Here is a 22,796-nt window from a genome sequence, read left to right on the forward strand (position 1 = left end):
ATGGGAGCCTGCAGCCAATCACCTTCTCAGCAGCACGTACGATGCACTGCAGTCTATGCTTATCCTGGACTGTGGCGCCGGGGAACCACACTGATGGAGGTCAGGATGGACTCTATGATGGCTGAGTAAAACTGCACCAGCATCTCGGTCGGCACCTTAAGTTTCCTCAGCTGCCGCAGGAAGTACATCCTCTGCTGCGCCTTCTTGATGAGGAAGCTGATGGTCGGCTCCCACTTGAGGTCTTGGGTGATGGTGGTGCCCAAGAAACGGAAGGAGTCCACAATGGGGACGGGGGTGGAAGACATGATGTCACTCCAAGGCTCTAACAGAGTCTGCTATTAATGTTGTTGACATTGATTTCACTGAGTTTATAACCAGGACCACCTTATTGCATGGGCTTACCCGATTTTGACGGCAGAATGCAATGATTGGTGTTCATGGCTGTCAATCAAAGACAGCCCAGCTTCTCGTAGCTATTGTGTACTCTCTCTCTCTCTGTTGTGGTGTTTTTCTCCACTGCACTATTTTTTTTATTTGGTAAATACTTTAAATATTACATGTTATCATGAATGTGCATGTTACTACATTACATACATACTTACAGAATGTATACAAAACAGTGTTCAAGGTTTTTTAGAGGGCTTTATAGGTGGAATAATAGTATCCCAAATACCTGCATTGGTTGCCGCCTTTTTGTAGCAGACGTTTTACGATTTAGAATGCAGAGAAAAGGTGCAGTTCCACTTTAAATACAAGAGCAAAAACAACTTGACATCTTAGCAACCTCCTCCATTTTTTCCAGATGTTCACTTGGAGTTGGAGAGCAGACTAGCCGAGTTCATGAAAACTGAAGAGGCGATCATCTACTCGTACGGCTTTGCTACTATTGCTAGTGCAATCCCTGCTTACTCTAAGAGGGGGGACATCATCTTTGTGTAAGCAATGTCTCCATGCCAAATATATTGTAAACCATGTAGTTATTGTGTATTTGTGCAACAGTGAGCAGTAGACTGTAGACTTAGATTGATACCAGCTGTATCCCTTTTCTATTTGGTAGCACTTTGAAGATAGCTGCCATTCTCTCACGGAACATATTCTACTTTTAACACATTGCTCTGGTATCAGCATTTGACTTTGTGTCTTCGGGTTTTTACTCAGGGATGAAGCAGCCTGCTTTTCCATCCAGAAAGGCCTTCAAGCATCTCGAAGCTTCATCAAGTACTTCAAGCACAATGACATGGATGACTTGGAGAAGCTTCTAAAGGAACAAGAGTTGGAAGATCAGAAGGTTAGTACATGCATGAGACAGTAAGAAAAGGAAAGTTTGAGTGTAAGTGTGTGCCTGCGTGTAATTGAAATCAAGATTATTATTCACAATTATACATTATTCCAGGTCAGAGGTCGCCAACCCGCCAAACGCAATCGAGTTGATCTTTGGGACCCTACCGGTCGATGGTGAAAATATTAGTAAAAAACATAATGTATGAATATTAAATCAGTGACACCCCCGTCCGTTGAGTGGTCACTCAACGGACGGTTTGTCTGTTGGTCAACAGACAAACAACAAACAGGCACACATTTTAACCTCTGAAGACGCCCGCATGCCTTGCCTCTCTCTCTTCAGCCTCACATCCAACCACACTCGACACCGTGGCCAAACCGCCCAGCATGGCCGGACACTTCACCCGCTCGTCTTGCAACATGCATGGCATGACATGCGCAAAAAGCATCTATCTGCAACAATGCATTAAAGGCCTACTGAAATGAATTTTTTTTATTCAAACGGGGATAGCAGATCCATTCTGTGTCATACTTGATCATTTCGCGATATTGCCATATTTTTGCTGAAAGGATTTAGTATAAAACAACGACGATAAAGTTCGCAACTTTTGGTCTCTGATTTTAAAAAAAAGCCTTTCCCCTACCGGAAGTAGCGTGACGACACCGGAGGAAGGACTGCTCATAATTTCCTATTGTTTACACCAGCAGCGAGAGAGATTCGGACCGAGAAAGCGACGATTACCCCATTAATTTGAGCGAGGATGAAAGATTCGTGGATGAGGAACGTTAGAGTGAAGGACTAGAATGCAGTGCAAGACACATCTTTTTTCGCTCTGACCGTAACTTAGGTACAAGCTGGCTCATTGGATTCCACACTCTCTCCTTTTTCTATTGTGGATCACGGATTTGTATTTCAAACCACCTCGGATACTATATCCTCTTGAAAATGAGAGTCGAGAACGCGAAATGGACATTCACAGTGACTTTTATCTCCACGACAATACATCGACGAAACACTTTAACTACGGAGTTAACGTGATAGCATCGTGCTTAACTGCATATAGAAACAAAATAAATAAATCCCTGATTGGAAGGATAGACAGAAGATCAACATTACTATTAAACCAGGGACATGTAAATACACGGTTAATGCTTTCCAGCCTGGCGAAGCTTAAAAATGCTGTTGCTAACGACACCATTGAAGCTAACTTAGCTACGGAGCTAACGTGATAGCATCGTGCTTAACTGCATATAGAAACAAAATAAATAAATCCCTGACTGGAAGGATAGACAGAAGATCAACAATACTATTAAACTAGGGACATGTAAATACTGCTTATTGCTTTCCAGCTTGGCAAAGCTTAAAAATGCTGTTGCTAATGACGCCATTGAAGCTAACTTAGTAACGGGACCTCACAGAGCTATGATAAAAACATTAGCGCTCCACCTACGCCAGCCAGCCCTCATCTGCTCATCAACACCCGTGCTCACCTGCGTTCCAGCGATCGACGGAAGGACGAAGGACTTCACCACGATCATCCGTGCGATCGGTGGCTAGCGTCGGCTAGCGCGTCTGCTATCTGAGTCAAAGTCTTCCTGGTTGTGTTGCTGTAGTCCGCCGCTAATACACCGATCCCACCTACAACTTTCTTCTTTGCAGTCTTCATTGTTCATTAAACAAATTGCAAAAGATTCACCAACACAGATGTCCAGAATACTGTGGAATTATGAGATGAAAACAGAGCTATTTTGTATTGTATTCAATGGGGTACCGATACTTCTGTTTCACTGGTTACGTCACGCGCATACGTCATCATCCAAAGACGTTTTCAACCGGAGGTTTAGCGGGAAATTTAAAATTGCACTTTATAAGTTAACCCGGCCGTATTGGCATGTGTTGCAATGTTAAGATTTCATCATTGATATATAAACTATCAGACTGCGTGGTCGGTAGTAGTGGGTTTCAGTAGGCCTTTAATGTTGCAACGCATTGGACATTTTCTACCATTCAACATCAAACAACTTTTCCTACATGCGATGACTTGCATTTTGGGGACGCATCATGAGAAAGGTGCCCACACTTTGTGTAGCAATCAACCGGCTTCCTCTCTCCAGCAATGCAGCACTCTGCTGGAAGCTCTGCCACGTCTTCCACAAACTGTAAGGTTCCGTAAAGGCGAGCGGCCCGCATGCTTAACTATGTGATAAAGTTAAACTAAAGTCCGCTTACAATGAAGACTATGGGAGCCGCTCTATTCTGCCTATAAAGCCCTTAAAAACATTCAAACACCTACATTTATATTTTATACACATGATGTAAGTACAGTATATGTGTAACGTAGTGACAGGCACATTTATAATAACATATAATATTTGCGTATTTTGATAATTTTAAGCATACGTGGCACATTAATTACATAAAACATTTTTGTCATTGATTATTACTCACTGCAGACTTTGAGAGCCAACAAACATAAGAAAACATCACTTACTGTACTAGGTCTGCTGTCGTTAGGATGTCGACTGCTAGAATGTCCATATATTCTCATTTAGATAAAGAATGACTCATAATCCTTGCAAAGAAACTGAGCTAACTAGCCACATAAGCTAGTTAGCTCTGTGTGATTACGTCGCCGCTATAAATAGTTTGTCTGCGTTGGCGCTTATAATAACAATATCACTAATACCTTGTAAATTTTCAAATCACGAAATGTAAATTAAATATTGTTGACGGTTTTTGGATGGCTGTTTATTGGGTTTTATGGGCGGAATAGAGGACCTCCCATTGGCTTCGCTGCAAGCAGATTTTTATTTACTTTATTTACGAGTTAGAATGCACTATTAAAAAAAAATCGGTCGTTCATAATGATTGTGAACTATTGGAGAAAAAAAAAAAAGTGTAGTCCCATATGAATGAATGAATGATCTTTATTGTCATTGTGCATGTACAGCTACAGGTCCAACGAAATTTAGGTTGCTTCCCTAAGGTGCTTTGCATTTTTTTTTAAAAAGAAGAAACCACACAATATACAAAAACAACACAATATACACAATATGCAATATGGCCTAAGACCACTCTAAGAGGCAATGTAAAAAAAACGAGACTGTAATATGTATTCATAGGATGAACAAATTGAACACAACGCCATCATGTCATTTGTAACCAAACAAATAAACAGGCCAGATAAACATTATCTATATATTTAAAGACAAATATTTTAGTTTTTGTCGGCTTTTTCTCATTACATGATGTCTTTAGCTGTATTATTATTTTTTTAATTATTTTTTATGGTGCCTTTTAAGAAAAGCAGCCAATTGTGTCAACAATTGGACACCCCCGCTTGACCTAATCATACATTTGTCTTGTGAAACATGTATAATAAATGACAAAATACAAAAATATAGCTATTTTGTGTTACCATTAAACTCATGTAAAAGAGTCTTTCAATGCGTAATTACATTTCAGCATTCCTTGGAATTTATGCAGGCGCATAGGGGGTGCATGAATTTCGAAAGGGAGCAGGTTTCGCCAGAACACCGGCCAGAAATGTTGGCACTCAATGGAAAAGTGTCTCAAGACTCTATGTAGCACGATGATTAGCTATTAGTCCTGCTAGTGCGACTCCAAGGAGACAAACGGAGCCGTGTGTTGTGCGAACGTCTAGAGCAGGGGTGTCAAACTCATTTTAGCTAAGGGGCCGGGCCGCATGAAGGAAAATCTATTCCCACATAATAACTTAAAAATAAAACTACGACAACTTCAGATTGTTTTCTTTTTTTACTTAGGCCCAAAATAGAACAAGCACATTCTGAAAATGTGAATATCACTAATAATCCTCTTGACAAGAGTCAAGTTAGTTGAAAATTCTGAGGAACAATTGGTGCAGTTTCAAAAACACCATTAAGAACACAATGAACTTAAACTTAATCTCATTGTATCTACAAAGCAGTTACATTTTAAGTCACAGCCCATCTTGGATTGAACAAAAAACAAAATAGAGCATAAATAAAAACTCTTCTACTTCATTTGTCATTACCACTGTTCACTTTCTTTAAACTTGCACAGAAGACAATAACTTTCACAGAGCTATATCAATGTGCTGTGTCATGCAGCATTTTAAGTGGGGTTACAATTGTTTATTTTACTCCTGTTTGTTTTACGTTGGGTTGAGGGGGAGGAGTCGCAGCCCCACTTTACCGTGTACCTCCTGCTCGCCTTGGTATAAACTATTTGCTTGCCGAACAGAATTGCTATTGCGACATCCAGTGGACACATTTAGAACAGCAGTTTCTTTTGTTTATAAATGCAGCTCAATTTTACACTTAGCAAACTCATCTCGCGGGCCGAATTGAACCTGAGTTCAACATGAGTTTAACATTGGGTTCCGTTCAAGTCAATGAGATAACAGCGACATGAGCTAATGTTTGTTATTGGAAACACTGACAAAGCATTTAAATAAAGGACAAGTGACCATCCCAGAAAACAAACGGCAAGACGTTTTAAAAAAGTTGCAGAAACGTTCCTGACACATGTTTCTTTATGTCTTTAACACTCATAGTCAGAGCAGGTGAGTGAAGAAGCGACCATGCAGTGGCATGACGCTGTGCTGTGCTTTCAAAATGAAAGCAACATGAACTATTTTTCTCCTCTGCGGTATAGTTTTTGGGTGGGACAAAGTCATTTGTCTCCAATAATCCACACCTGTTGCCATCTAGTAAGAGCAGTGCGGGCTTAAACGCGCGGCGAGACACCACAGAAGTACAGCTAGTGAATTGAAGTGAAACGAAGCAATCGGCTGAAGTAACCTCGGAAAAAGTTTGTGAATGGTCATGCTCATAATAATGTTAATGTTTAAGTTTGGCATGGTGATAGCGTTTTGTGCAGACACAGTGGCCTCTGGCGTGGACGGGTGCGCTCTTCACAGGGCTGTTCTCTGCCGCAGCGCTTGTTTTGTTATGCAGCAGAGCCTTCTTTTTAAATGTTAATATTGCTAACGATCATCCTCATTAATCGTGGCAGCCTAAATTGTGGTTGTGATAAAAATGTGATTAATTGTGCAGCCCTAAATGTACACTTACAATTTGGCCAACTGTACTGCAATCGTTCCTCCACAGTTACATTTGAAGCTTTCATAATAGAAAGCAAAAGAAAGTTGGAGGGCAGCATGGCTGAGATGCTAGAGTGGCCGTCAAGAAACTTGAGGGTTCCTGGTACGAATCCTGCTTCCGCTATTCTAGTTACTGCCGTTTTTTCCTTGGACAAGACACTCTTAACAAGTGTTACGTTTAACAGTTACTTTTAACAAGTAACTGACGATTTAACAAATAATAGCGCTAACATGGTACTGTAAGTGGTGAGTTAAAGGCCTACTGAAACCCACTACTACCGACCACGCAGTCTGATAGTTTATATATCAATGATGAAATCTTAACATTATAACACATGCCAATACGGCCGGGTTAACTTATAAAGTGACATTTTAAATTTGCCGCTAAACTTCTGGTTCGAAACGCCTCTGAGGATGACGTATGCGCGTGACGTAGCCCAGCGAACACGGGTATGCCTTCCACATTGAAGCCAATACGAAAAAGGTCTGTTTTCATTTCATAATTCCACAGTATTCTGGACATCTGTGTTCGTGAATCTGTTGCAATCATGTTCATTGCATTATGGAGAAGGAAGCTGAGCAAGCAAAGAAGAAAGTTGTCGGTGTGAAATGGACGTATTTTTCGAACGTAGTCAGCAACAACAGTACACAGCCGGCGCTTCTTTGTTTACATTCCCGAAAGATGCAGTCAAGATGGAAGAACTCGGATAACAGAGACTCTAACCAGGAGGACTTTTGACTGTAGAGAACTGGGACAACACAGACTCTTACCAGGATTACTTTGATTTGGATGACAAAGACGCAGACGTGCTACTGTGAGTATGCAGCTTTGGCTTCTAAACATTTGATCGCTTGACCGTATGTGCGCAACTTTTTTTTGCGTATGTACGTAACTTTTTTAAAATATATAAGCTTTATGAACCTTGGGTTAGGTGAACGGTCTTTTGGGCTGAGTGATTGTGTGTGTTGATCAGGTGTTTGAATTGTATTGGCGTGTTCTATGGAGCTAGGAGCTAGCATAGGAGCTAGGAGCTAGCATAACAAACACGCAGGTGTTTTTATGCAGGATTAATTTGTGTCATATTAAATATAAGCCTGGTTGTGTTGTGGCTAATAGAGTATATATATGTCTTGTGTTTATTTACTGTTGTAGTCATTCCCAGCTGAATATCAGGTACCGTGAGTATGCAGCCTTGGCTGCTAAACATTTGATAGCTTGACCGTATGTGCGCGTCACGTACGTAACTTTTTAAAAATATATAAGCTTTATGAACCTTGGGTTAGGTGAACGGTCTTTTGGGCTGAGTGATTGTGTGTGTTGATCAGGTGTTTGAATTGTATTGGCGTGTTCTATGGAGCTAGGAGCTAGCAGAGGAGCTAGGAGCTAGCGTAACAAACACGCAGGTGTTTTTATGCAGGATTAATTTGTGGCATATTAAATATAAGCCTGGTTGTGTTGTGGCTAATAGAGTATATATATGTCTTGTGTTTATTTACTGTTGTAGTCATTCCCAGCTGAATATCAGGTCACCCCCGGCTCTCACAGCATCTTCCCTATCTGAATAGCTTCAACTCCCCACTAGTCCTTCACTTGCACTTTACTCATCCACAAATCTTTCATCCTCGCTCAAATTAATGGGGAAATTGTCGCTTTCTCGGTCCGAATCTCTCTCACTTCATGCGGCCATCATTGTAAACAATAGGGAACTTTGCGTATATGTTCAACTGACTACGTCACGCTACTTCCGGTAGGGGCAAGTCTTTTTTTTATCAGATACCAAAAGTTGCAATCTTTATCGTCGTTCTATACTAAATCCTTTCAGCAAAAATATGGCAATATCGCGAAATGATCAAGTATGACACATAGAATAGATCTGCTATCCCCGTTTAAATAAAAAAAATTCATTTCAGTAGGCCTTTAATACCGGCTGTATTCAGATGATGGGCTTGCATTACTGCGATAAGAGCGGTTCAATAACGCAACTTTAATTTATAATTGATGCATGCCGCATCTTCAAATATTTTCAGCATATTGCTCGTATGTCCTCCTTTGTGAAATAGCAGCCTTATAATTATTACAAGTAGCGCTATTGCATTCTTTTCTTGTAAAATTTTAGTGTTTGTTACGACTAGGCAGCGCCATTTTGCGATCTGACATCGCTACACACGTTGCGTAATGATGTCATCCCCACCCGGAAGAACCGTTTAGAGAACCGCTAGACCAGTGGTTCTTAACCTGGGTTCGATCGAACCCTAGGGGTTCGGTGAGTCGGCCTCAGGAGGTAAAGACACATCCGACTTATCGTGTAAATAAAAACTTCTCCCTATCAGCGTATTATGGACCCAACAATGTTCCCCCTAATTTTCCATCTGATTTGCAGGTGGTTTGATTGATCGATTTAAACTTTTACTAGCAGATTGCAAAGGAAGAGAATACATTATATGAAACAGTACAGTTTACACAGTACAGTACATATTCCGTACAATTGACCACTAAATGGTAACACCAGAATAAGTTTTTCAACTTGTTTAAGACGGGTCCACGTTAATCAATTCATGGTAATGTGTGTAAAGTGTGTAATTTGTTTTGAGTTCATGCACTGTGTTGGTTTTGTTCTTTGAACAAGGTGATGTTCATGGACGGTTCATTTTGTGCACCAGTAAAAAAACGTGACTTTTTCTTGAATTTGAAAAAAAAAAAACATTTTATTTTTCACTAAAGAAGGGTTCGGTGAATGCGCATATGAAACTGGTGGGGTTCGGTACCTCTAACAAGGTTAAGAACCACTGCGCTAGACCAAATGGCAAACAATTCCATGGAATAAAAAAAAAAAGTTCTTGTTCGGAACCAATTTTTCATTCCCATCCCTAAATGGAGGTGATTATTATTAACTTAAGGGAGCAACAACTGTGTATGGAAACACATCATTAGCTAGCCACTTGTCAGTCGAGGGACTACAAATAATTACTGTCAACCAGGATCGATGTGTGTGTGATTGATATTAAAAGGAATTAATCGGCAGTGGTGATACATATGGGTGGCCGATTGATCGACAGATTCCTAGTCTTTACTGCTCTTTTACATAGTGTAAGTATGTACATCTGATAACTGCTACTAATGTTTACTTTACAGAACCCTCGTAAGGCTCGAGTGACTCGCAAGTTCATTGTGGTGGAAGGACTGTACATCAACACAGCTGACATATGTCCTCTTCCTGAATTGGTAAAACGTGCTTCTTATCCATTTTTGAGTTGTTGTCAATGAGCTCATGATTAAGTCTGAAAGCTGAAATTTAAGATTAAAAAGTTCTTCTTATCTTCAAGTGGATTGTTCTGGATCAACCATTATAGTGTAGCAATGTTTTGCTAACTCATTAAAGTACCAGTATAATGGAAACATAAATTGTCTTTGTATGCTGAATTGTTTCATTTTATCCATTAAGCCATATTTAATTATATTTGTAATCCGCAAAGAATGTGAAAATATTTTCTAAACATCCTCAAAATACAGCAATTTCAAACGGCCATTTTAAATATTATTATAATAATAGATTAGATTTATGTAGCGCTTTTCTAGACACTCAAGGCGCTTCACAGAGAAGTGAGAACCCATCATTCATTCAAACATGGCAGTGGTAAGCTACTTTCGTAGCAACAGCTGCTCTGGGGTAGACTGACAGAAGCGTGGCTGCCAGTTTGTGCCTACGGCCCCTCCGACCACCACCATCATTCATTCACCAGTGTGAGCGGCACTGGGGGCAAGGGTGAAGTGTCCTGCCCAAGGACACAACAGCAGCGATTTGGATGGAAAGAGGCGGGGAGCGAACCTGCACTCTGACCATAGCAGATACTGGAAATACACAAAAATGGGAAAGAGATGTGCTGTTTTTTATTCACAGTATCTATGTAAGACAATTTCTTTTTGCATTATAATCGTAAATAAAATAAAAAAGTCAGGTAACAATAATTAGGTCAATGAGGGTTCCTCTATTCTGCCCAAAAAGACCTCTAAATAACCATTCACAAACCGCCAACAATACTCCATTTACGTCTCGTAAAGTATTTGCGACAGTGTTATTAGAAGTGGTAACGCTAAGGACCTATTTTTAGTGGCGCATTGATAATTGATAACTAGCTTACAGTATGCTGCTGTATTGACTGCTGCTGGTGGCGCATTGCTTCTAAACTTGTTAAAGTTAATTCTACATTATAAATCATGCCTCTCACCTGGAAAGTAGAAGGTTGTAGCAATAAACGGAGAAGTTGATGAACTCTGACATCCAACTTTGACAGAGTTGGCGATAAAGACACAAAAAGACACTAGTTTGCAGCACTTTTTGATCTTTTTAACCCTTCGTGTCGGTATAGTGGATTGATGCATTCTTCATCTTTGGCATCCCATGGCATACATTGTACAGAAAGTTTGTTTTATTATATTCTTAGTTTGTATTTCTTGTTAAGCACTGAGAATACTGCTGAATAATGCTTAATGTTTCACTAAATGTTAATCTCTTTAGCACACAGCTTCTAAAACCTAACTGAATTATGCCGTGAGTAATAGGTTTGTTTTTGTTAAAGGGGACTGTGGCACCTACGTGCATATCACTGATCATGTGACTGCTCACGGTCATTATCCCACAAAATTGCTCGGGAATCCCCAAGAGATGTATATTGTTTTAATCATATCTATTTACTCGCAAACTTTGTGAGGGTTTTGGTCTTATAAATCAGATATATATGATAATTGCTTCAATATAGAGGCAACTTGTTTTTCCATTGTACTGGTACTTTCTAAAGGTGCATTTTGCATCAGCTATGTGGCCGCCTTTTCCCACTTCAAACTGCAAATTATCAGTTCTCAATTTGGTAGGTGAAAATTGTACACTACTGCACAAGAATCACAATACTAAAAACATTTGTAATTTACTCAAAACCAAAGCTGAGCCTCATAATAAACAAAAAGGTTCTTTGCTTAGTCACTGCATTTGATTAAATGATACATGGGCTAATATAAGTCTATGAGCAAGAACTGATGAAGCCTATACGGATGAGTGGCGAAAGTCTTCTAAGACAACCAAACAGTCCAGTTGTAATCGATTGAATGCCATGAGATGACAATGACCTGGTCCTGATAAGCACTCCACACAAGTCAATAACATCAACAAAGGCCACCTTCGTGCATGCACGCAAAGCATTAAATGTTTGGTTGTCGAAATGAGATAAAGGAGTGTCATAAAACACGTCTTTCTGTGGCAGTGTCAGAAAAAGATATACATATAAACCAGGGGTGTCCACACTTTTTCAGCAGGCGTGAGACTTATCAAGCGACCAAGTTGAGGTGATATACCTCATATACAGTACAGGCCAAAAGTTTGGACACACTTTCTCCTCATTCAATGTGTTTTCTTAATTTTCATGACTATTTACATTGTAGATTGTCACTGAAGTATACTATGAATGAACACGTGGAGTTATATACTTAACAAAAAAAGGGTAAATAACTGAAAACATGTTTTATATTCTAGTTTCTAGATTTCTAGATTAGTTTCTTCAAAATGGCCACACTTTGCTCTGATTACTGCTTTGCCCACTCTTGGCATGTGTGCTTGTTTGGAGTGTAACCCTCACCTGAACAGAAGAATGCTGCCCTCTTTAGCAAACAATGTAGAGTGAAAGCAGCAACATGGAAATATATCAAAATAAAGTGTACATTTAGCCAGTGCTGATGTACCTGTGTGGAGGTTTGTACTGTTTTATACTCCTGACTACTGACTGGCCCTTGTTTTGTGTTTTCTATTAAGGAAAAATGTCCATGTAACTTTGTAGAGGCACTCAATGTGTGTGAAAAGTTTTTTTTTTTTTTTTTAGCTAAAGTCATTAATTGTTTTTTATGTTTTTGTACTACACTGAAAATGTTTTGTATTCTAATAGGGATGTAACTGATATGTGTGATTTCATTACTACTGCCTTTTCTTGTTAGAGTGTACATCGCTGATTGCACTAACACTCTTTTTGTCTTTTTTTTTTCAGCCGTAGTGGCGATCTGCTTACTGTACTCTTCTAATACTACTACTACTATTACTTCTACTACTACACTTACTATTATTACTACCCTACTATTCTAATGGATTTTCTATTCGAGATGAAGATCCCAGATAATATTTACTGAATAGATAAATCCACAACAGAATATTAATATACCTTTTAAAATATGGCCTTCACTTTGGAATGACTTTGCTGACGTTGCCTTTTTTCTCCAGGTGAAGCTAAAGTACAAGTACAAGGTGCGGATTTTCCTGGAGGAGAGCATGTCTTTTGGTGTTTTAGGAGAGCACGGCCGAGGTGTCACAGAGCACTTTGGAGTAAATGTGAGTATTTTCAATATAAGTTAACTAGTGACTTGTTGGTACTCACTGTCTCTGAACAAATAAACTGTGTGATGTCAGTGTAAGATCGCCATCTTACATATGTTTGCACTAAGGTTGTGCGATAAAGATGTACGATTGAAACAATATACTGTAAATTTGGCCTGTGATAGAGATTTTAATTCTATTGTCTTATTGTGCTTAATAATGTATGTTGATTACACATTTTAGCTGTGTCCCGCAAAATTGAGAGTGACAAACTACAAGAGGCTGCAACAAATGTGATGTCAATGCATTGTAATATTAGGACAACCGAGTGCAAATAGCGTCTGTCCATCCACAGTAGGAAGCCGTTTCTAAGTTACTAATCCTCTTCTCCATGGCAAAAAATAAACAACATTTCTTTCAAGTATCATTATCCTATCGGATAAATAGTTAAACATTCAACACAACGAGCAAAAGCGCAGAAAGAGACAAGAAGCCAAGCCAACCGTTATGTTAGTTTCAATGTCCATCCATCCATCCATCCATCCATCCATTTTCTACCGCTTGTCCCTGTTCGGGATCGCGGGGGGTGCTGGAGCCTGTCTCAGCTGCATTCGGGCGGAAGGCGGCGTACACCCTGGACAAGTCGCCACCTCATCGCAGGGCCAACACAGATAGACAGACAACATTCACACACTAGGGCCAATTTAGGGTAGCCAATCAACTTATCTCCAGGTGCATGTCTTTGGAGGTGGGAGGAAGCCGGAGTACCCGGAGGGAACCCACGCAGTCACGGGGAGACAGAAAGCCCAGGGGATCGAACCCAGGACCTTCGTATTGTGAGGCAAATGCACTAACCCCTGTGCCAAAGTAGCAAAACAACACAAGAAGTGCTTAGTACACTTTACTGAAGTGTAGCTAATATCCATGTATTGCACGGCTGAATTTATCCTACATTATGGGATTTTTTAAATAATTTATCCAGCAGAGGCTGAAATTATCATATAAAAATTGTAAGTATCATATGAACAGTGTTGGGCAGTAGCAGCATTACAACTAGTTCAAGCTACTAATTTCATTTCCAAGTTTCTCAGTAGGCTGGTCGTAGCATCGTTATTTTCGACATGAAATAGCTTTTCAGTGTTGAAACTTATTTCGTGACCAAGTAGCGTGGGAGCATCCACAAAAGCTACATTTTTCCTGGTATTTTTCAAATCTTAAAGGGTAATTGCACTTTTTTGGAATTTTAAGTTCACAGTCTTTATGAGAGACAAGAACACATGTTTTTTGTTTTTTTTGCATTCCAATTTGTAATAATTTGCTTGTTCTAGGTGGGTAGAAATGCTGCTAATGGCAGCACTCCATGCTGCCTCTAAATCACTATAAAAATGTATCCAATAACCACCAACACTTTTTCATATACGTTCCATAATCTGTATAATAACCAAGCTGTAGCGACATTGTTATTTTGATAAATAAAAACCTGGCTAGCAAACCAAGTCAAATTGTTAGCATGATGGTGATTGATTTATGTCACTTGTTTTAGCTGTGAAAAAAAATGGGAGCTGAGCTTATTCATGTATGATTATTATCGAAAATGATGATACACTACTAACAATCACTCCACCACCTCTTTTGTGAGCGAAAAGATTTTGCAAGTGCAAAACCGTTTTGCTTGCATTGCAAGCAAAAAGTTGTCCATGTTGTTTATGCATTACTGTACTTTCATGTGCTTTTTGTGTAGATCGAAGACATTGACCTGATCAGTGCTAACATGGAGAATGCTGTGGCTTCCATTGGAGGCTTCTGCTGCGGACGTTCTTTCGTCATTGACCACCAGGTAAATGCAATGGAAAACATGCAACATGCCTATCGACAATATTTTTGTAAAGGGCCTGTTATCATCATCAAAATAACAATGAGGTGTGCTTAGTCTTTCCTTGTAAATCTACATTAGTCCTGGGACCCAATACAACATTTTAAATTAAATGAAAGTCACAATATCAATCAAGCTTTATAGCAGATTCCAACGTCCAAGTAGACATACAATCACATACAGTACAAACATACAGTATAAAATGCATTGTCAAATAATATTAAAACAGTGCTTGTCCATATTCAGTAAAAGGCATCTAAAAAATAAATAAAAGCAGCAATAAAAAAATATATATATATACTGTATGTATATATACTTTAAAAATGCGTCTACACATTCTATAAAAGGCACATACACCAGTGTTTCTATATATACGATTGGTACCTAACAGAACTACACCTAAAATTGGTTATCTGTATAATACGATCATTCTCGGACCCCTGCAGTCTACATATAAACTTAAACATCAGTTTTCTCGGGGTGGCGTGGAAGGTGTTTATCCCTAAATCACAAAAAAGCCTGCTGGCATTACTACCTGTAAGCTTTCCGAGCAGGATTCTGAGAGTCATTATATGCAACCTGGAGTTTGCACAAGCTCTCTTTTTTTAACCTCACCCAGGGGTGTTGTGTACGTAGGGGTGCAAAAAGCTCTAAACAAGTACACCTTCGTTTCATCAGAACAGTAGTTAAACTTTCTCATCAGCATATTGGCTTGGGCATACAGCATTCTTCTCTGTTAAAGCATGTCAGCATCATCCTCCATCTTGTCATTGATGATGTGGCCTAAGTATTTGACATTGTTGCACACAGACAGGGATTGACCAGATAAGTAGAAACTAGAGATGTCCGATAATGGCTTTTTTACCGATATCCCGATATTGTCCAACTTTTAATTACCGATATCGATATCAACCGATACCGATATATACAGTCGTGGAATTAATGCATTATTATGCCTGATTTTGTTGTGATGCCCCGTTGGATGCATTAAACAATGCATACAATAAATCAACTCAAGTTATGGAAAAAAATGCCAACATGGCACTGCCATATTTATTATTGAAGTCACAAAGTGCATTATTTTTTTTAACATGCCTCAAAACAATAACAGTGCAATACTTTTTCATAACATGGTCACTACTGCCTAGTTTCTCTTGTTATATTCTTATTTTACTGTTATTTTTATTCTCATTGTTGCTTTTTATTTTTATTCTTATTGTAATATCTTTCTATTTTGTTTCCATTTATACCCCCATTATTTACTTTTTACTTTTTAAATTTGATCTCAATTCTGTACACTGCTGCTGGAATTTTAATTTTCCTGAGGGAACTCTCCTGAAGGAATCAATAAAGTACTATCTATCTATCCAAACAGCAGCTTGGAATTTGTGACATGCTCTCCCTGAGAAAGACTATGAGGAGGTTGAGGTAGGCGGGGTTGGGTTGGGTGGGAGTAGGTGGTAGCGGGGGGTTTATATTGCAGCGTCCCGGAAGAGTTAGTACTGCAAGGGATTCTGGGTATTTGTTGTGTTGTGTTTATGTTGTGTTACGGTGTGGATGTTCTCCCGAAATGTGTTTGTCATTCTTGTTTGGTGTGGGTTCACAGTGTGGCGTATATTTGTAACAGTGTTGAACTTGTTTATACGCCCACCCTCAGTGTGACCTGTATGGCTGTTGATCAAGTATGCCTTGCATTAATTTGTGATGAGAACAGCCAGTAGATATTATGTGACTCGGACGGCACGCACGCAAAGGAAATGCCTTTAAGGTTTATTGGCACTCTGTACCTCTCTCTACGTCCGTGTACACAGCGGCGTTTTAAAACGTCATACATTTTACTTTTAGAAACCGATACCGATAATTATGAAACCGATACGAACAATTTCCGATATTACATTTTAAAGCATTTATCGGCTGATAATATCGGCAGCCCGATATTATCGGACATCCCTAGTAGAAACCTGGGAAAATACGATGTTGATCCTCTTTGGTCCTACATATCATTACCATATTCTTTGTGGCATTATACTTGATGTCAAACTTGACTCCATAATCTAAGCATATGTTAAGAAGCTGTTGGAACCCTGCACTACTGGGAGATATAATGGCCAAATCATCAGCGTACATAAAGTGATTGATTAAGGTGTTCCCAATGATGCACCCTGTTCTGCAATCGCTCAACTGCCTTGACAGATCATCCATATACAGGCTAAATAGGCCTGGTGATAGAAGCCCACCCTGCCGTACCCCATTGCCAACTCTAAAGGGAGAGGATAAACTACTCCCCCATTTTACCTGCATCGTCTGCCTGTCGTACCAATTTGCCAGAATACGTATGATGCTACCCGGAAAACACCCCTATGCTTCAGCTTGGTAAAGAGTTTGTGGTGGTTGACTCTGTCAAATGTCTTAGATGCATCAATAAAACCTACCAACATTGTAGAGCCCTGCGCACTGTATTTTTATACTGTTAATTTTAAAGCATAAATACACGAGTCTGTGCTATGCTTGCTCTTAAAGCCACATTGGTTGTCTGTGGTGCAAATAAGATCTCCAACTCTGTATATTGTCACACTTTCCAGCACTTTAGATAGTGTGCTGGCTAGGGCGATAGGTCGATAATTGTCCATACTCTATACCTTACCAGCCTTGTCTTTAATGACAGGTACTAAAATAACTGGCAGGATGCCTTGTATTACCAACCCCGTAAAACAGATGGCGAACAACACAGCTACCCTAGGGCTTGCTAGCTGTTCAGCTGTTACAAAACATTTAAATGACTATTAAAAGCACAGTTACAGTATAAACAAATATTTATGAATGAATTTGTCATCTTTGTTGTTCGTAAGGACATGCCTAAAATAACTTAAACTGCATTTAAAAGTTGATGCAAAAATTAGAGTTTAAATAGGTTTACGGTTTATAATCTGACTGTCATGCGCTGCGTCGTGGAAGACGATGGAGGTTGTAATGATTTTAAAGATGCAGACAAACAAAGTGACACCGTTCAGTAAAAAGTCTGTTTATTGAATAAATATTATTCAATATCAATTCAATTTCAATATAATATTGTGAATAAATTCAATATCTGCTCTGTCTATTTGAATTTATTTGACTTTCCCTTTTACCGTTATCTAATAGCATTATTTTTGTTTTACTGAGATTCAAAGTGCCTGGGGAATCTGTGGTGGGCTCTCCTATTTCTGGGGCTGAGGTTGCTGAGGTAGTTAAAAAGTTCCTCGGTGGCAAAGCCCCGGGGGTGGATGAGATCCGCCCGGAGTTCCTTAAGGCTCTGGATGCTGTGGGGCTGTCTTGGTTGACAAGACTCTGCAGCATCGCGTGGACATCGGGGGCGGTACCTCTGGATTGGCAGACCGGGGTGGTGGTTCCTCTCTTTAAGAAGGGGAACCGGAGGATGTGTTCCAACTATCGTGGGATCACACTCCTCAGCCTTCCCGGTAAGGTCTATTCAGATGTACTGGAGAACCTCGGATTCAGGAGGAACAGTGTCGTTTTCGTCCTGGTCGTGGAACTGTGGACCGGCTCTATACTCTCTGCAGGGTCCTTGAGGGTGCATGGGAGTTTGCCCAACCAGTCTACATGGGCTTTGTGGACTTGGAGAAGTCATTTGACCGTGTCCCTCGGGAAGTCCTGTGGGGAGTGCTCAGAGAGTATGGAGTATCGGACTGTCTGATTGTGGCGGTTTGCTCCCTGTATGATCAGTGTCAGAGCTTTGTCCGCATTGCCGGCCATTAATCGGACACGTTTCCAGTGAGGGTTGGACTCCGCCATGGCTGCCCTTTGTCACCGATTCTGTTCATAACTTTTATGGACAGAATTTCTAGGCGCAGTCAGGGCGTTGAGGGGATCTGGTTTGGTGGCTGCAGGATTAGGTCTCTGCTTTTTGCAGATGATGTGGTCCTGATGGCTTCATCTGGCCAGGATCTTCAGCTCTCACTGGATCGGTTCACAGTTGAGTGTGAAGCGACTGGGATGAGAATCAGCACCTCCAAGTCCGAGTCCATGGTTCTCGCCCGGAAAAGGATGGAGTGCCATCTCCGGGTTGCAGAGGAGACCCTGCCCCAAGTGGAGGAGTTCAAGTACCTCGGAGTCTTGTTCACGAGTGAGGGAAGAGTGGATCGTGAGATCGACAGGCAGATCGGTACGGCGTCTTCAGTAATGCGGACGCTGTATCGATCCGCTGTGGTGAAGAAGGAGCTGAGCCGGAAGGCAAAGCTCTCAATTTACCGGTCGATCTACATTCCCATCCTCACCTATGGTCATGAGCTTTGGGTTATGACCGAAAGGACAAGATCACGGGTACAAGCGGCCGAAATGAGTTTGTACCCTTAGAGATAGGGTGAGAAGCTCTGCCATCCGGGAGGGGCTCAAAGTAAAGCCGCTGCTCCTCCACATCGAGAGGAGCCAGATGAGGTGGTTCGGGCATCTGGTCAGGATGCCACCCGAACGCCTCCCTAGGGAGGTGTTTAGGGCACGTCCGACCGGTAGGAGGCCACGGGGATCACCCAGGACACGTTGGGAAGACTATGTCTCCTGGCTGGCCTGGGAACGCCTCGGGATCCCCCGAGAAGAGCTGGACGAAGTGGCTGGGGAGAGGGAAGTCTGGGCTTCCCTGCTTAGGCTGCTGCCCCCGCGACCCGACCTCGGATAAGCGGAAGAAGATGGATGGATGGGTGGATGAGATTCAAAGTCTGTTTTTGTCAAACCATCTGTTTAATTTGTTCATTTTTTTTTGTTATTATTTGTATTACGGTAGTTTCTGTGTGTTCTCTCCTGAACACAACGCAGTCGTTTCATCTGTAAATAATACTATGTTTAAGTCTTTTGTAACTTTCGAAATATTGTTTGTATAAAAATGTATCAGTTTTGGTTCCACTATTGATCCCTAAATTACTCTGCAGGATATTTTCATCTCTGTAGACGTTCTCCTATTGTTACGTATTGCTTCCTATTGGTTAGGTAGCTTTTTACCCAGTTCAAGACCAACCCTGCCATACCGTTCTAATTTGTTTATTAAAACATTATGATTGATTGTGTCAAATGATTTTGTTAATTCCATCAACACTACAGCAGCACATTTTTTGCTATCTATTGCATTGGTGATCTCTTCCGTTATTTCTATAAATGCCATTGTTGTTGAAATGTTGGCTCTTTATTCGTATTGGTTGTCTGTGAGTGTTTCATTTGTATTCATAAATTTGTCCAATCTGTTGTTAAAATAGCTTTTCAATCATTTTAGAAAATTGTGAAAGGTCTGTAGTTTGTAAACTGGTGTTTGTCTCGAGTGTTATAAATTGGTATGACTTTTGCTATTTTCATTTTCTTTGGGAATTTGCCTATTTGAAATGATAGGTTGCTGATTTATGTTCAAGGTTCTGAAATATCTTCAATAAGCTTTTTTATCGTTTAAATATAAATTCCGTTACAATCATTTGAGGTCTTGGATTTTCATTTTTACAATAGTGATTATTTCCTCTTTTTGTTAGAACCTTTGAAGAACATCGAGTGGGGATTTCTGTCTATAGTGTCGTTTAAGTCCTCAACTGACTCGGAATCTGGAATCTTTTCCTCCAGATATGGTCCATTGTTCATAAGGTACTTATTGAAGCTTATAACTACTTCGTTCATATTGTAATTTTTTACATTTCCGTCTGAGAAGTATTAAGAATAATCCTTCTTAGCATCATTTTTAATAAGGCTATTTAGGATGCCCCATGTTGCTCTTATATTGTTTTTGTTGCGGTTTAATAATTGACTGTAGTATTCTTTCGTACGTGTTTGTAATATGCCAGTTAGCTTGTTCTTATACGTTTTGTACTTGTTTTCTGCCTCTGTAGATCTTTGTGTTATAATGTTCTATAGAACATTATAACTATAGAACATTATAACACAAAGATCTACAGAGGCAGAAAACAAGTACATTATATATAATGTGTTCTCCCGAACGCAGCTGAGATAGGCTCCAGCACCCCCCGCGGCACCAAAAGGGACAAGCGGTAGAAAATAATGGCTGGATGGTTGCAAGTATTTTCCAGTCATTTTGTCATCCATGGTTGATTGCTTTTATTTTGCTTCTTACTAAGTTGTTTCAATGGACAATGTTTGTCATAAAAAATCATGAAAGTATTTTAAAAAAAAAAGTACCATTTATATAATTTTCACTGTATATTTTTTAATTGTCCCAATTGTCTCTTAGGTAATTCTTGAAAACTTTCATATTTTGTTCTGTGCATATTCTTCGAAATGTCTTTTTGTCATCAATGTTCCTCTTCTTGTAGTTTCCGTCATAGATTATGAAAACTGGCAGATGATTGATAACTTAATGACGACAACCTTCTTCTTTTTATACGTATACTTTACTGAGGGAACACCATAACAAAGCGGCCACTGCCGTTCACATAACAGACTAAACACCGGAGCCAGCGCATAGAGCAATGCATGCTGGGAATTACCGTAAATACACTAAAAGAGTGTACCATAATAATGCGCAATGCAAAAACAGAACATTTACAATCTCCCACTTTTTCTTTTTAGTTTTTTTTAACACAAAAAATCACAGTCTATTATTAATGTCCATAAGTATGAAAATGTAAGAACATGGTGATCAACAAAAAAAGTTATACAAAAAAAAAAACTGTCCACAAAAGAATAGTCTCTATTCCAGTTTCCACTCTCCAACACTGAGTGCCTTTAGGAGCTGAAGTGCGGATGCACCTCGTTTTGTCAAACAGTCAGCTAGCTGCTCTCCAGTAGGTGCCCAGAGAATCTGTTGAATTCTTTTACACTGAAGAAGTTCTTTGATGCCACTTATTTCAAGGCGGAGCCTTTTCTCTGTCACTGACTTAGTAGACTTGATGGCGTCTGCAAGGGAGTGGTTATCAGTGACACACACTATTGGTAAGACATGTTGTGATACATTCCCTTTGGTAAGTTCTGCATGAAGGTCAGATAAAGAAATGGCACTGTCAACAGCATCGGCAAGGGCAAGAGTTTCTCCAGCAAGAGTGCTCCGTACGACTCTTCTGATCTTTTTTGACTGCCAATACACAGGGGAGAATCTTCCTTCCTCACCCATCAGCAGAATGAGATGTCCCCCTTGAGTGCCTCCATCTGTAAGGTTTCCCAGCGAGGCGTCGCAGAACACTACTAGCTTTAGAGAACTGTCTTTTCCCAGGTTCTGAAACTTCAGTGTCACATGTTCTGATTTCAATTTTCTCACCACCTTGTTTGTGTCATGTAAAGTCTGCACAGTAGCATGTTTTATGTTAGCTGCAAGGACACATGTATCAAACATAATATCCGGTCTACTTTGTCTGGCAACCCACAGAAGTTGACCTATTTTTGATCTCAGGTCATCAATTTCACTTTCAGTCAAAAGAGCATCCCGTCTCATGGCTCTGGAGATGTCTATGTGAATTGACTGGAGATTATGTATGTAATTGTCTTGATGCATACATGTTACTCCATTTGCAGTGACATACTCCATGCCTACATAGCGAAAGCTGTCATGTTCTTCTCTGCCCACTTGAAAGGCAGATTGCAGGTGAAGGATTATAGTTGTTGTGAAAATCTGTGAACCACCCCAGATGAAATCATCAACATGACAAGCAAGCACCCCAGACACATTACAATCTTTATCCAACCAATAAAATATAGCAGGGTCAATTTGTGACATCTTTCCTCCAGTTTGCAACATTGTTTCTTTAACCCTATTGTACCAGTACAGTGATGCATCATTTAGTCCATAAACACATTTGTTTAGCTTCCATAGAGTTCCCTCACTCTTGGCTTCAGGTGGTGGACGAACATAGATGTCTCGGGATAACTCATTTCCTTGAAGGAATGCTGACTTAATGTCCATAGAGTGGGGTGTCCATCGGTTTTGACATATCACAGGCATGAGTAGTCTAAGAGACTCTGAGGCACATGTTGGCGAGTCTTTTGGGAGATCTTTTGTGTTTAGCTCTTCAAATCCTCTCGCCACTAGCCTTGCTTTTGGAACTATGCAGTCTGGTGTCTTTGAGTGTACACACCCATCTTGTGGAAATGCATTTTTGTCCCATGTTTTTTACTTCATCAAACACACCGTGTTTCTCCCAGTTACTGATTTCAGTAAGTTTAGCTGATTCAAATGACACATCCTTTGTAACAAGTACATCC

At 40.1% G+C, this 22,796-nt stretch overlaps 1 protein-coding gene across 2 annotated transcripts in view; it reads left to right on the forward strand.

Moving 5' to 3' along the window:
- sptlc1 (serine palmitoyltransferase, long chain base subunit 1) overlaps positions 1 to 22,796 on the forward strand; it is an 81,561-nt gene that overhangs the window by 28,731 nt on the left and 30,034 nt on the right. For both annotated transcript variants that reach the window (XM_062031082.1, XM_062031084.1), the window contains exons 6-10: positions 803 to 935; positions 1,159 to 1,288; positions 9,523 to 9,612; positions 12,650 to 12,757; positions 14,484 to 14,579. In XM_062031082.1, coding sequence (XP_061887066.1) covers positions 803 to 935; positions 1,159 to 1,288; positions 9,523 to 9,612; positions 12,650 to 12,757; positions 14,484 to 14,579 — 557 coding nt within the window. The remainder of the gene's footprint in view (positions 1 to 802; positions 936 to 1,158; positions 1,289 to 9,522; positions 9,613 to 12,649; positions 12,758 to 14,483; positions 14,580 to 22,796) is intronic.

The sequence above is a fragment of the Entelurus aequoreus genome, linkage group LG21 (genome assembly GCF_033978785.1).
Source record: "Entelurus aequoreus isolate RoL-2023_Sb linkage group LG21, RoL_Eaeq_v1.1, whole genome shotgun sequence".
Taxonomy (NCBI): domain Eukaryota; kingdom Metazoa; phylum Chordata; class Actinopteri; order Syngnathiformes; family Syngnathidae; genus Entelurus; species Entelurus aequoreus.